The sequence below is a fragment of the Micrasema longulum genome, unplaced genomic scaffold (genome assembly GCF_059751315.1).
Source record: "Micrasema longulum isolate JH-2025_06_02 unplaced genomic scaffold, ASM5975131v1 h1tg000093l, whole genome shotgun sequence".
NCBI classification, from domain to species: Eukaryota; Metazoa; Arthropoda; class Insecta; order Trichoptera; family Brachycentridae; genus Micrasema; species Micrasema longulum.
The window spans coordinates 200,329-215,981 of record NW_028277299.1 but is presented as its reverse complement, the minus strand read 5'-3'; the positions used below and the strand labels follow the sequence as shown (position 1 = coordinate 215,981).

The 15,653-nt window shown below is 35.9% G+C and overlaps 1 protein-coding gene across 1 annotated transcript; it reads right to left on the bottom strand.

Moving 5' to 3' along the window:
• Positions 1-15,596, bottom strand: LOC148284746 (E3 ubiquitin-protein ligase ZNF598). The gene is made up of 8 exons (XM_088235367.1): positions 15,327-15,596; positions 12,588-12,842; positions 11,609-11,694; positions 11,101-11,339; positions 7,947-8,070; positions 4,315-4,613; positions 2,835-3,073; positions 1-1,571 (listed from the first exon to the last, which is right to left on the bottom strand). Exons 1-8 carry the CDS (start codon positions 15,495-15,497, stop codon positions 417-419), a joined length of 2,568 nt encoding a protein of 855 aa, XP_088091493.1. The 5' UTR covers positions 15,498-15,596; the 3' UTR covers positions 1-416.
• Positions 15,597-15,653: the final 57 nt, after the last annotated feature.

Genomic DNA, 15,653 nt, shown 5'->3' with positions numbered 1-15,653 from the left:
TTTTGTTTTTTTTTTTTTTGAGTGTGGAAAAGGTCTATCAGGAGTTACATAATTTGATATTAAAAATATAATTTTGAATCGAAGAGTTTTGCAAAAAAATTATATCAAATTTGAAAAATTTTTGCTGTAGGGTTGTGATAATTATATTCTTAAACTATTAATAATTATCTGGTAAGATACATATAGAGGTATAAATAGGGAAACGTATTGATGAAGGTAAAATAATAAATAAAATAATTATTGATGTTTATTGGTCGCATCAGTTACTCCGAAAAACTCATCCTAATTAAACCCTTTCAAATAAAATAAACATTCAAATTTGATAATCAATAACGCTTTTAAACATTAAATAAATTAAACTTTAACGAATATTTACAATACCCAGTCAATAATGGGAGTTGACTATATAAGGCACTCTAGTAGCGGAGGGAGGTGGCCCCGAGAGCGGGGAAGGTAGCCTGCATACTGTGGTAGGAGTGGTGACCCACCGTGTCCTCCTCCGGCAGGACCTGTCCACAAGTGGGGCACTCAAACAGGGCCATGCGGTAGCGCGCACCGAGCTGTGCGTACAGCTCTCGCTGTCGCCGGATGTCCGGAAGCAGCGCCAGAAGTTCCGGGAACACCGATTCGAAGTCATCCCCCAGAGCCTTGATGCAATGGTCGTAATACGACTTTGAAGAAAAAGACCCTTCCCTGAACATTTGCGAAAGCTGCTTGAATTCCTCGAATGACTCGGGAGAGTCTAACACCTCTAAAAACTTAGCTACTAATGACTTGTTTCGTTCGTTAAAATCAATAGGTTGCACATAATTGTGCGTGGGAATATTGTAATTCTGACCCGAGGAGCTGGTGAACGTAAATCCATTACAAGGTGGAATGGCGCGGTGGAAGGCGGGAGGGTGGCCGTTGAAACCTGGGGGGGGCTTACTAAAGCCCGGGGGAGGTTTGCTCTCATTCACCTTGGCCGCCACTCCTGAGGCTGGAGGTGTCACGATATTCAGAGAGGGGAAATCTTTTTCTAAATCAGGAATAGAGGAGGCTTTCAGTGATTTTTTGTTTTCAGGTTTATTTTTTATCTCATTGGAATTTTTCATTTTATCTGGCAGTGGTCCATTTTTCAGATTAGCATTTTTCTTATCTTTGGAATCACCCGAGACATTAATTTTCTTTTTGTTTACCTCGGTCCCGTTCTTGGCGTTTTCTTTGTCGTTTATTTTGTTTTTGATGACAAAATCAGATGGGACACTATCGGGGGAGCGCTCCTTGGATTTGGCTTTCTTCTTATTGTTATTATTACTGCTATTATTGTTGGAGTCTTCTGTGTGTATTGGGGTAGTCGGTTTGTCATTTTTCTTCTTAGCTTTGGATTTTAAGGAGGGGAAGTCAGGAGCGGGGGCAGCCTTGGAGGGTTTGGTGGCCGGGGGCTCCTTGGGGCGGGGGGTGATCCACTGTGGCTGCGCAGGGGCCTCTGAGGAGTGCAGGGCGGGGAAGGCCTCCAGAGTAGGCGGAGGGGGAGCTCGCACCGCAGCTAGTGGAATGGGTGCCGGTTGGCTGACTGGAGGAGCCGATATCTGTTAAAAATTTAACCAGTAAAGTAATAAAACTTTACAAAATTATTTTACACTGTAGAATATATTTTATGATACGTTGGGCTAATCAATGCTTATTTCATGAATCAGCATTTCAGTTAGTATCAAGATAACATTGGTATAAAAAATCAATTTAAATTGTTACTAAACCAGCTTCAAAATATATTTATGTAGAACTACCTGATCTTGTCATACAATTTTGTATTTCCTGTTTTGGCTTTATTCAAATGATTTTTTTTTTTAACAGTTTCAACTTTTAACTTCAATAACTTAAAAGTATGCTTTGTTTTACTTAAGGTTTCGATAAGGAAAAATGACATTTATTCAACTTTTATTGCCAATGATTTTCACAAGAAAAAGGTCAACAATCAGGGGCTTTTGATACCTCCAATAGATTTTATGCTACCAGAAATTTTCTGGTACTTCTGTCAAAACACTCATTGAAATAGAAAGGTAGCGATGCTTGACAACTTACAAACTTACTACGGTATTGTGCGAATTAATGCAATAAAATTCCTTGCAATCATAAAATACGTTTTTTATTTAATAGGATGTATGTCCTCCTTTTGCTTTTATTTGCTGAACACGTTTTGGCATGGAATCAATTAAACTTAGGCAATTTTCTTTTATTCTGTCATCTCGAAACCACATCTGAATAACAGCTTCTATCATCTCTATCTTGATGATGCAGTCCAATTTTTGTATCCTAGATTTACAAATTGCCCACAATGTTTTTATAGGGTTAATTTAGGTCAGGTGAATTTCCAGGCCAGTCTAAAAGAGTTATCTTTTTATTATTGAAATACTTGAGCATAAACTTCGATACAAAACAAGGAGCTGAGTCCTGTTGAAATACAACCCTACCATTAGAACAAAATTTACTCAGTTTATTGAGAAAATGCTTAAAAAAAACAACAGATAGTATACAAACAAACAACAATATGAGCTCCCAAAGGATTAATGAACTGTAAGTCATAATTTTTGGCGCTTAACAACTGTCAAATTGACGTATGAGTGTTGCTATACGCAAAAAATGACAAAAATTACTCTTTTCTATTAATTTGCACAATACTGTATTTTATCAGTGGAGAAGATGGCTTTCTATAGAGAAAGTTTGCCATAGAACTCATAATTCACAACGGAACGTTTGAATTGAGGTGAGGACCAACCTTGACTCACCTTAACTATTGAGGAATAACTCAGCATATGGGTATTAATGTACGTTCTATATAAATGTGGACAAACCTTTTTAGCAATTGTATTAGCAGGTGGTTGGTAGCTGGTGTAATTATTCTCCAATAGAATATTTCTGTCCTTCTTGCTAAGGCTAGGGAATTCATCCATAAACTTGCGACTGGTTTCCATTTGCTGCTGTTTATCGGCCAATTTCATGGCCAACTGCTTGTTGCTCGTCTCAGTAAGACTAAATCGATTGCCACTAGATTGTGGACGGTTATGTACTTGGATGGACACATTTGGTTTAGCTGCAAACAAAAAGAAATTATTTTACAGATCACAATGAAACAGTTATGCTTTATTGTAGTTTTATTTGATTTCAAATGAATTTCCAGCATAGTTTTTTTTAATTTTTCAATTATTTTGTGTTCATTTTATTTTTATCATAAAAACAAAACACAGTATAAAACTAATACAATGGTTTCAATGTCGTTAGAAACATATATTTAAAATGTGTCTCAATTACATTATGAGGATAACTTTTATTGTAACATAATAATATTTAAGCTAAGTACTTGTTTTCGTGTATCAGAAGTGTGTTGCAACTAAAATGTTGCAAGAGATGTATCCTTACTTTCAGTCACAAGTTGAGTGATTATTGTCATTGTTATAAATGAAAATGAGACAGAAATTATATTATCATTCTTCTTCTATTGGTGAATAGGGCACTGCATTGGTACACCAATCGCAGCGTATCTTGATAATTTTTCTTACATGTAAGGAAGACGATCAGTCTTATGCTTCAAGAGCCAATACGGGGATTATTAAATATTCAACCATAAAAACACTTTATTAAATAAATACTTTATCTCAACCATGTCGGGAATAGAACCTGAGACCTGTTGCATGTCAGGCAAACGCGTTTGACCACTACACAACGAGGCCGAGGCCAATATTATCATTTCCCCGTCTTTATCCAGTGGTGCATAGGAGACAGAATTGGTAGTCCAATTGCAATGTATTTTTGGCATTTAGAAGGGTCACCGGTTTTTTTTTGTGTATTTAAGTAAATTCTTCTTTTATTTCTATAATAAAAATCAATGAACTTCTACCAAGAATTTTCACTAACAAACTCGAATACTTCGTGGTTGCCCAAATGGTAATCATGCCCTAAAAAATAAAACAGTTAAGACTCATCATCATCAGCCCTCTCGCATCCAATGGTGAACTTAGGCCACCCCCTTAGATCTCCACATCTCCTTATCCCGAGCCAACCGCGTCTGACCACTTCCTGCAACCTGCCTTGTGTTTGTTTCCATCTCTGATTCAATATCTAACACATATATTTACACACCAAGATACATTATAACTGATTTATATTTCATGTATTTCTGTGGATATCTGTCATTGCTTTTATTCACTGTATATTTTGTTTTTTTAATATTTTTAATTTGTGTGTGTTACTGTTGACATGCTCAAAAAATAAAATAAAAATGTCATCAGACCAAGGTTACTGGCCTAATAGTGAAAAATTAAAAATAAATTTCACCATTAGTCCTAATAACGGCGCCCGAAGGTCCCGGCTGGTGAGGGATGCTGACGCGGAAGGAGGCGGGGGGACCATCCTCCCGCGCCAGCGACGGGAAGTTCTGCTGCGTGCGCTGCAGCGCACTGGCGCTGTTACGTATCGGTCGCGCTGGGCCCCCACCCCCTCCGCCTCCCAGGGGGGCGGCGCTACCGCAGCCTGCCAAAGTGGGGAACTGCTCCGTGCTGCCCGTGTCGATGCAGGGCCCACTCGCCGCCAGTTCCTCGTGTGGGATCTCATATACGGGCTCCGGTTCCACCCGACTGAGCAAAATAAACAGCTTTCAGTTTTTCAAGTCAATAATTTTAGGGCCATTGAATTGTATCATACTGATGTTGACGAATGGCAAAGTAATAAACAGCATAAGATGCTGATGACACTGTCATTATTGCCCACACCTCTGAACATCTGCAGCAAATTGTCAACGTGTTCAATAATTCTGGAAAAAGCTTTGGGCTCAAAATGAATGCACTCAAAACTAAAACCATGGTAGTCAGTAAATGGAGCGGCACCTATTTCATTCTTATTATTGACGGTGAGGCAATAGAACATACCTCCCATTTTAAATACTCTGGCTGCTGGCTGAATGATGAGTAGAACCCAGACTCTGAAATAAATCCAGAATCGAGATGGACAAACCTTCTACAGAATGTGAAAACTCTTATGCAATTGAGACCTGAGGTTGAGCACGAGATTGAGAGCTGTGAAAGCATACGTATTATCCGTGCTGTTGTATGGAGTGGGAGGATGGAGTTTCAAAATCTCCATATGATAAATAAAAGTAAAACATTAGAAACGTGTGGGCCGATCGAGTGTACAACGAAAGGGTACCGAATAAAAGACCAAGAGCTGTTAACCACTGCCAAAAACGAAAGGCTGTATACTTTGGCCACATATTCCATGGAGAAAAACATGCCCTTCTACATAATAATAATAATAATAATTATGGATAACTTATATAGCGCCATTTTCGTAATATAATACCTCAAGGGCGCTTTACAAAGTGATTATATGAAGATATAAATTTAATTTTAACTTTTTAATTTAAGAAAAATAATGTACTTTTTCATATTAATTTTCCACCACATGCTAAGAATTTATTCAAATAATTTAGAGAACAAGTGGGTTTTAAGTTTCTTCCGAAATATCACTTCACTCCCACAGTTTCGGATTTCTGCTGGGAGAGAGAGGATAGACGGGGTATGGGGTGCAAAAGAACATCATGGTCCAGGAATCTTCGGCAGTGGTTTGGAATACCAGATGCAGCAATGGGCGTCAGAATGGCCCAGAATCGAGAGTTTAAAGCTATAGTCGCCACCTCCGATGGGAGTGGCACAAGAAGAACTGAATAGGAATTTTTCAAGAATTGCCAATAAATAAAAATTCAAGACAATAATCCCATTTAAGCAATCCGAAACTCTTATTATTTAGGTAGATAGATAGATACAGTGGCGGCTTTCCTTTATGTCCATTGGGTCAATGACCCCCCAAAATTAGCTACCAACTAAGTACAATATTTACCTATATTATATTATAAAGATAGTATATACAGTAAAACCCTCTTTTTACGTTTTTCAAGGGAGCAAGAAAAAAGTGTGAAACTGAGGAAAATGCTAAAGTGAGGAAATGAAAAATTAGGAATTACATAAAAATAAAATTGATTTGCTACACTATAGTGTAAATATACTTCCGGAAAAATGGTAAAAACGGTGATAAGTGAAAATTGACAATATATTTTTTTTTACCTATTTTCAATGATTTCACTAAAAATATTTTTTAATTTTTTCCAACAATATTATGTAAGCTATTTTTTATTTGATTTAAAAACATGTTAAAATTATTTTATGTGTAAATAAATAAAAAACTAAAATAGAATTTTGAATTTGCATTGAATAACATAAAATATTTTTTCCCCTAAATGTTGGGAAATTTTATTTATACGGTATCATTTTTTTTTCTATGGCATCACTAAAAACAACTGTCATATAGATCGCGGCTTTTTAAACCATCTTTTTTATAACTTTAAATATTTTAATGATATTAAAACTTTATTATTTCTAAACGTTTGTCAACTGCGTATCATGATCTTTACAAGTCAATATGACGTTATTGTTCAAACGAAAACTAAGACTAACCCTAAAGGAAGACACTTAAACAAAAAGGTCAATTACACTGCACCTGCTTTGAATTTAGGTTAAGACAATAATTTATCTTTTATTAGTTGTTTACCTGTTTTTATTCTTCTTCCGCGTGGCACACGCGGTGTCGCACAGGCCGCGGCTTCATTATCACGACATAATTTTGGCTTTTTTGACACATCTTTTGATACTATTTTGAAACTGGGGTTATGAAAAATGTAAAAAACGTTAATTGAGGGTAATATTTGTATGAGAATGTATGAAGAAAAATGGGTCCTGAACATTTCGGTGTAAAAAGCGGGAAAACGTAAAATCGAGGAACGTAAAAAATGAGGTTTTACTGTAATATAATGTAATTAGGTATTTAAAATATTATTAATCCGCATATCTTCCGCTATCTATGGCCTAAATTCTCCAATGACCCGTCTTTGTCGTATTGTTAACTCAAGACAGGATCTGGACTTTTTTGGTTTAAGTTTACAACGATTTAAACGAGCACTAAATAAATAGTCCAGATCTTGTCTCGATGTCCCTTATGTTTGTCAATGCTTCTTTCTTTTTTCTTTAAATGTTTTAAACTACTCTTTTATTGTAATATTTAAACCTTATAAATTGTATACATGGACAATGTCCGTTAATAAATAAATAAATAAATCTTTATACATATTATGTGGCATACGATTACATACATTTTACTTCGGCGGGTCATTTGTCTAAATGTCCCGAAGTAAACGTCTTATCTCTATATTATATTCACACGAGAAAGAAAGAGATGAAACATATCAAACTCGCGGAAAGAGTAAGTATCTAATATAAATAAATGGTTATTACGTGGGTATAAGACCAAAAATTCTGTTAAATCTTGAAGTGATATTTTGTGAATTCATATATCGTATTAGAAACATCTATATAGACACAGGTAAGTAACTGCTTTCCATATTAATATATTTTTATTTGAGTTTTCAGGGTGAAAATTACTGTGAAATATATAATATGTACTTAATAAATAAAAATGACCCCCCATTTTTAACCCCTTCAGCCGCCACTGTAGATAGATATACAGGATGTTCTTTAAACCCTGTCACATCCGAAACCACGATGATCAGTATGGGCAAGAAGATATATTAGCATATTTAAAAAAATATTTAGAACGAAGAAAATTTAAAAAAATAAAATATTAAAAAAAACAAATGGTTGCTTACTTCTGCAGGGGAGAAGCGAGGGGGGCGCGGCCGTGCGGTTGACAGTGTATCAGGCTCCCCCTCCTCCCTCCTCGTTTCTCCCCTGCGGTAGTAAGCAACCATTTGTTTTTTATTTATCTTTTATTTAAGATTTTAGTCGCTCTAAAAATTTATTTTAATGTGCCAATATGTCTTCTTGTTCATACTGATCATCGTGGTTTCGGATGTGACAGGGTTTAAAGAACACCCTGTATATATATAATATAAAAAGGGTCACCTGTGGTGGGGCTGGGGTTGGGCACGGGTCAGCCTCGGGGTGAGGGTGAACTGCAGCTCCAGGGTACGGGCCTGGCGTGACGCCTGCTTGCTGAGGCCCCGCCCATGTTCCGATGCCTTGTGAGCTGTGAAGAGGTAAGATAAATAAATCATCAGTTTGTCTCTTGAAAGCATTTCCCTCATTGACTAAATAAATAAATATATCGCGGAGTAATTACTGCTACTAGGTTACTTCAAAATCAGGATTTTGGAGTTAGCCACTAAAAACACATTTTTATATCTTCCTCCATGAATGCTTCAAACAGACATCTTGTGATGCATTTAGATACTAATTTGATGATTTGAATGCACTACTTGTCTATTTGTAACATTCATAGAGGACCAGATAAATCCAGATTTCTAATTTACCTAGTTGTAGTAATTACCTCGCGATGAGAAAAGATAGGTTTTCAGCTGCCTATGTAGCTGCGGGACATGTTATCTGGATCCAACCTGTAAAATATTAGATGTATATTAATTCAAAACACTTTTTATTTTAAAAAATCCCCAATATTTTTAAATACATTTTTTCGAATTTAGGATTTCCTGTATTATTAATCGCTGCCTTGGCATTATATAGTAAAGAATCTTAAATATCTTCAGGTGGTGCACTGACACCAAAAATTTGCTTTTTTGTCAGATATTGCATGTAGGCAAGCGCCTCTGGTTGTCCAGTTTATATTTGGCAACACCCCCCCCCCCTCCCCTCTACCCTCGCACCCCTCTCAGACTATCTTGCCGTGCGCCTTCACTCTACTTCACTTGTCAATTAATCACATTCAGCCTCTAGGACGAAGCGCACGTTTGCTGAAATACCCACGCGAACTTCGATTTGGATCTCTCAGTGAAATACCTAAACAAGAAAGGATTCGTCGTGTCCCGTGATTAATGGCCCTAAATTTTTTAAGGATAAAATGTACTGTATACAACAAAGTTTTATTTGCGAGTAAAAAATTACTTGCTGTGACTATCCAATGGAAAATATCCTTCTGTGAAAGACCTAATATGTGAAATGATTAAACTGTGGATTAAAGCCATTATTCCTGTCATATCTCGGAAGCAGATTATAAGTCAACTCACTCATTACTATCACATATTACAAACAAATGAGGAAAAATCGAGTCGCTAAAAATAAAAAGAGAATTTTACAAAGATGAAACTAGAAATCTCTTTGATATTGCTAAGTGCAAATGCATCTGTGCCGATTTCTGTAAATGTTCAACGAAAATACTTGAGAATAAACGGAAATTCTTGCAAGATCAAAGGAAAAACCGTAAAATGTATACCTGCTCAATAAATATATATATACAAGCAAAGTGTTGGAGCGCAGACAATTCAGACTAGAGAAGAAAAATAAAATTTCTTCAAGAACAGTCTGTTCAGCAACTTTTAAGCCCCTCAACAGATACTAGATTGACTGCCGAGACTTTGGATGGTAGCGTTAGCTCGTCAGACAGCAACAAAGTTCCAGATTTTCATACTACGCTGGATGCCCCCCCCCCAAAGCAGATGACGTATCGACTAAAAATTTTTGCTGCTGCTTGTGACAAGACTGATGTCTCTGACAGATCAGTATCAATCATTGCTGATCTGTATGTTAGCTTGATTTCATAGCGAGATTCTTTAAACGTAATAGACATAAGTAAATTACGATGAAAGCGCCGGAAAGTCTGAAAAGGTTCGCAGATTTCGAACTTGGTTAGTTCTTGCAATAAAATTACTGGACAGTACCATCATTAAAAAAATATGTGATATTACGTATCACAAAAAAACAATTACAGAAGAACGTAAAAGTAAAAGAACTGTAAAAGCTTACCTGTGGTAGAATTTGAGAAGATTGAGGAAGTGTTACCTGAGATTTACTCGAACATTTTAAGCACTGATCAAAAATACATCTTCTAAATTTGTCAAGCTGTTACACAAGGTAGCGTGACCACTGAGTTGGCTAATAAGCAACCAGAAAGCTGGCACACTCTCGTTGGCTAACTTGTGCAAACAGAATATTGAGAATATATGTAGCTACAACATCCCCATCCGAAAGTCTGGTCGAGCTTGCTACGTTCGTAATAAAAGTGTATGCACCAACAAGGTTCAGCATAAAAACTAAGCCCTCTTGCAAATACGGTCCAGATCATACCCTAAGCATGATAAAAAGATGATTTTATTTAAAGGATGACCTGAAAAAAATCGCATTTCGAATAATACAGCGGAACTCTTTTTTCGCACATTCTGAGAATATTTTATTAGTTATGCTGCAAGACGAAAGGCAACATATTAAAGAATTAGCACTTAGACGAATACTTAAAGTGCGAAAAACTGCAAAGGGAAAAAAAATTAGAGAGTTTTTGACCCCCAAATTAAGCTTCGAAGCAAACTACTATTATGATTTGATAAACTAAACAGAAAAAATATTTGAGGTGCCATTTACTTCAAAATATAGTGACAGTGAAATAAGGGACAAAATTATGAATGAAAATATAAATATCTGTATTAAAATGTTTTCTTGTCACACACAAGCTGTGGAGAGAGGCGTAAAACTGGTCACTGGTGCAAGTTTGGCTGTTTATAATAATAAAAATTTTTGGATAATTTATATAGCGCCATTTTTGTGAAAATCACCTCATATTTGTGGAACTGCAGCAAGTGATGGAGCAAGAATCGAGAAAAGAAATGTCAACGTTTGACACAAAATCTCAGTTTTTCTCTGATGTTCAACGAGCTACCCCGCATGAAGATGATATGACTGAAAGTTAAAATATGATTGACTGAAAGTTGAAATAAAAAAACGTGTTATAATTTTGTAATTCTTTGTATTTTTAATTAAGCTGATAAAGTTAAAGTGGATAAAAATACTAGTTTTATTTTTTAAAATATTTATAATTCTCTAGGAGGTGAAATCCAGTCTTGTATGTGCAAATGTTTTTAGACAGGCTGGATTTCACTCCCTAGGAAGTTATCGCAACAGAGAGGAAAAACATTTTTGAGAAAGAAATATGGAAGTCTAGGCATTTACAGAGCTAAATCTTAATAACTTACCTTATCTTAATAACCCCCCCTGGGAGGTGAAATCCAGGTTGTCTACAAAGTTAAAATATTATTGAATAAACATGTTTTACCTTTGAGATCAATATCTGTCCTGAAGACTCCGGTCAGGGTCTGTTCGCTGCACTCGTCCTCTTCACAGAGATAATGGTCCTTGCGGAAGTGGTCGCGAAGCTCGTCGTAAGAGCCGTAGAAGTGGTGCAGGCCGTCCGCGTCACACAGATGGCAGTACAGGTGGTCCTTACGCAGGTGGCGGAACAGCTCGTCGTTGTCCATGTAGCGTTGGTCGCAGAACTTGCACAGTGGGTGACCCCTGGATACATAAACATGATATACAAACTAATATACATTTAAAAAAAATATATATTCAATATTTAACAAATCATCGGTATACTGGTAAATCCCTTTAAACACATTATTAAAAAACAATGTTAAAATGAATAAAATTAAAATTCTAGTACTCATGTTTTATTATTTCATCCTTCTTTTATTTTGCTAAACTGCATAAGTGTTTTTTTTTATTATGAATTTGAATAAAAAACACATAAAATAATATTTAATGCATTAAATAGCAGTACTTACTTGTGAGATGTATCGTCAATATCGCCCTTCCTTCTGTGAAGAGCCAACTGTTGTCGGTTGTATGATTTTCTTTCATTTGTAAAAATCTAAAATTATTTTTTTACATAAATGACATGGATTGTTTTTACATAACAATAAAATAAAACAAACATGACTGAAAACATGTAAGAATATAATAAAACACTCCAAAACAGTAATGTAATTTATATAATAGTTATCTATGTTTGTTTATTGTTTTTCCGGCAGTCATCACAAATGGAAGAATGAAATACCTACTTTCCTGCCCACAGGCGCATATTTGTTGACCACCAAAGCTTTTTGTAGTCAACACCCTTTTCGCCATCAAAACATTGGGATCAATTCAATTGGAAGAATAAAGCAAGATATGAGTCTTGATAGAGATATACAATACCCTAAATGGTCTCTAAGATTTATATTAAAAACATTACAAAATTATAAACATGATACAGATTAGCTTTAAAAAATGCTGAACTGTATCATGTTAAAATAAAAGTTCACAAATTAACATAAGATGAAAAAAAATAAATGAAATAATATAAAGCCTTTCGTGACACAATCAGCAATGACTGAACTTGCACAGACTAGTTAGAAAATCCCAGTCAGGGCACGTGGATTGCCTCCTGTCAAAAAAATTAATAGTATATTAAGGCGTTCACTAGTAGGTGAAATAATTCAGCCAGACAAATTCCCACATCAATAATGGTTTCGTCAAAGGTATCCATTTGCAGGGCATCACTAAAATCAAAATGTCCTTTTCTGAAGAGTTGTTTTGAGCTAGAATGACTTGCCAAACATGGTGGCCATTTCATGATGCTGAATTAATGCATAGATATAAATATTCAAGTAAAGGCTGCTTGCCTATAATCAAACAATAATTCCCAAGCAAATACTTTTCGAATTATGTAGTTGAGATACTCCAGTTTGCAGGAAAAGCTGGTGCTGAGACTGAAATGATTACCTTCAAGTTTTGTATGCACAGATCGCAGAAGAACAGATCATGCTCCCTGCGAAGGTGGTCTTTTAGGGCCACGAAGTTTTTGAATGGTTCAGCAGATGTCCCGCACTTCTGGCAACTGTGCTCCAGTAACTTGTGGTAAGCGTCCTTCACCAGCTCCGAAACAAAACATATTTTGTACTTTCTCTCAAAAAAGTTGTTCTTGAAGGGTTGTGCATTCAGTTTCTTGAATGGCTCCTTGACAGATGAGAAGATCACCTGGTAAATAATAGAAAAATATTATACAAACTTATTTTTTAATGCTATGTGTAATATTAAAAGCACCAACTTTGTAAATCATTTTATTCAATATATACAGTATTAAATTAATAGGCGATGTATTTTTTTTATTCAGTTTAATATTAAGTTAGAATCAACTATGTATGTATTTTTTTATTCAGTTTAATATTAAGAGAAACTAATTAAATGAAGATTAGTTATCGACAAAACTATTTAAATAAATAAGTGTATCTAAAAAAGCTTATCATTTTTCTATTTATTTCTGGATTTCATATTACATTTTTTTAAAATTTGGATTTACTTTCGGTAATTTTTATTTAAAAAAATCTCGATTTATTTGTGCAAATTGAAAAAGATAACCTTCATTTAGATAGATAATTTTAATGAAACTGCAAACTTAACATTAACCATTTATTAATTGAGGCGGTTAGCACAGAAGTGACATAACTAACAAACGTGTGAAACTGAGATAATAACATTCAAGTAGAACTTACATGAGGACAATACAATAGCCAGGAGTGTACTGTCCTGTCCTAGATCCATGAACAATATCGACCGCCCAAGAGAGATAAGTGAGACAATACAACAATTTGACTATAGTTCAAACGCGAAACACAGCATAAATGTGTACACGACAACTCATGCGATGGTGGGGGTAAGCCATTGTCCCGCGTAGATAGCCTGCCTGTTTACCTCTAGGTCAATGTCCTCAGTCTACTGTTCTGTCCTCCAAATTTCTGTTTACAATAGGACAGTAAAGTATTGTCCTGTCCTCGTGTGTACTATGTATCAAAGTTTAGCCATGTAGCTATAGGGTGTTCAGATTGCTAATGGTGTAAGAGTACTATCTATTAATGAACGGGAAAATGCGGGGCTAACCACATCTAGTTAATAGAATGCATGGTTATGGACCTTTTCCAATGTTGAAGTCTATTTATAAATGTTTGTGGATTATGTCACTTTTGCACTGACCACCTCAATTGTTTGTTATAGGGAGATTATGAATGTACATTCAGAATAGCAGATTTAAAAAAAAATGTAGCACTCAAAATAATACGTAGTTTTACACAAAAAGTGAATTTTCTAATTTATTTATTTTACTACTTAAAAAAAGGAATAAAAAGCTGTGCAATAATTAAGAGAGTAAACACAATTTGTCACATAAACACACATGTTCCGGACGCATAGTATAAATTGATAAAATATGTAGCTGTATAAAATATAATCAAATAACTAGCTAGAATCCCCGGCATATGTACGACTGAGCGCTAGGCTCCCAATAAAGATAAATTATTCACTTTCGAGCCTGGCCTCAGTAATACCGGGGCAAAATATAGCCATAGAATATTTTAAATAATGTTAAATATAAATTTGTAATCATATTGCGCGCGTCGTGGCTGCCGATGAAATAGCTCGAACAGGCGTTAGGCGCCCGTATTAACGTCACCTGCGGCCGGCGGCATGTAGCGAGTGGTGGGGGTGAGCTACCCCCACCACTCCCAGGCAGCCGGAGTGGGTGGGACGGCTGACTCACGGAGCCTGACGCGCATCGCTTTATAAGGCGTGTATTTTATATCATTTAATCAGTTGAGTTCCTAACTCTGAACAGCTCAGACGTGTTTCATTCAGTTCTCCGCCCTGTTCGCCATCCTGTACTTCGCTCTGCCAGCTGACTGCCTTTGCCTCTACACCACTTGGACCGGGTGGAAAGTCCTTTTCAGGGCTATTGAGGTTGACTTGCGGTCGGCGCAGCTGCGCCCCTACCTTCCGACTTTGTCTTTGACTCTGTCTGGGAGGGCGGCTTCTCGTTTACGCCGGGAAGCCTGACTGCGGCAGACGCGGGTGACGAACCAGCACACACACATGGTAACGCATACGTTACAACACAGATACAATGCACTATTCGGTATGAATTCCTATGTTCAACAAATATGTATTTTGATTGTTAAATGTAAATATGTATGTATTTTTGTCGATATGGGAACCTTAATTGGGAAATACGAAAGACAGACAAATCATAGCCTAATTTTTCTGGAAATTTTTTTAAAGAAGATTTTAAAGGTGCTAAAAGATTTGGAATAAATACTAAGTGTACACATATTTGATGGTGATTTAATATCCATGAACTTAATCATAAAATAAAGAATAACATTTATTATAAATATCGAAAAGAAGCAATAAGAATTTTTTAAAATATCAAATTGATGTAGAGTAACATTTTTTTGTTTATACTATTACTATTGTAATATTATATCACTTGACCGCTGAAATAAGCATGTGGCTAGACCGCAAAAAAGTCATATAAGTATAAACACACGTTTTAAAAAGTTAAATAGCTTCACGTCTGACATTCAAAGAATGACGTTGGTGAAAACTAGATACACTGTTTTTATATAAATATAGCGACATAATGTTGCAATATAAAAACAATCAATTGATAATGCAATGCATATAGAGGAATACCTTGGAAAGATCTTGCCTGCATATGGGACATTCAGTTTGCAGACATAATACTCTCATCCGTGTCGAGCACTCGAAACAAACGGGGTGGTCGCATTCGCCGACAGAATATATTTCAATGCCTTTAAAACACACAACACAAACGGAATCAGAAACTTCAATAGGGGTCGACATTATCACGTTTTTACTTAGCGCCGATCGTACCAAACTCACGAAAATTCGCGCACCCGACGAATTAACAGACAGCGAAAATTTACAGCACTTTGCATAGATAGAAAATATTGAGCAATCGAATGTCATAGATTATTTTATAGTAAGGTCAATCTTCTC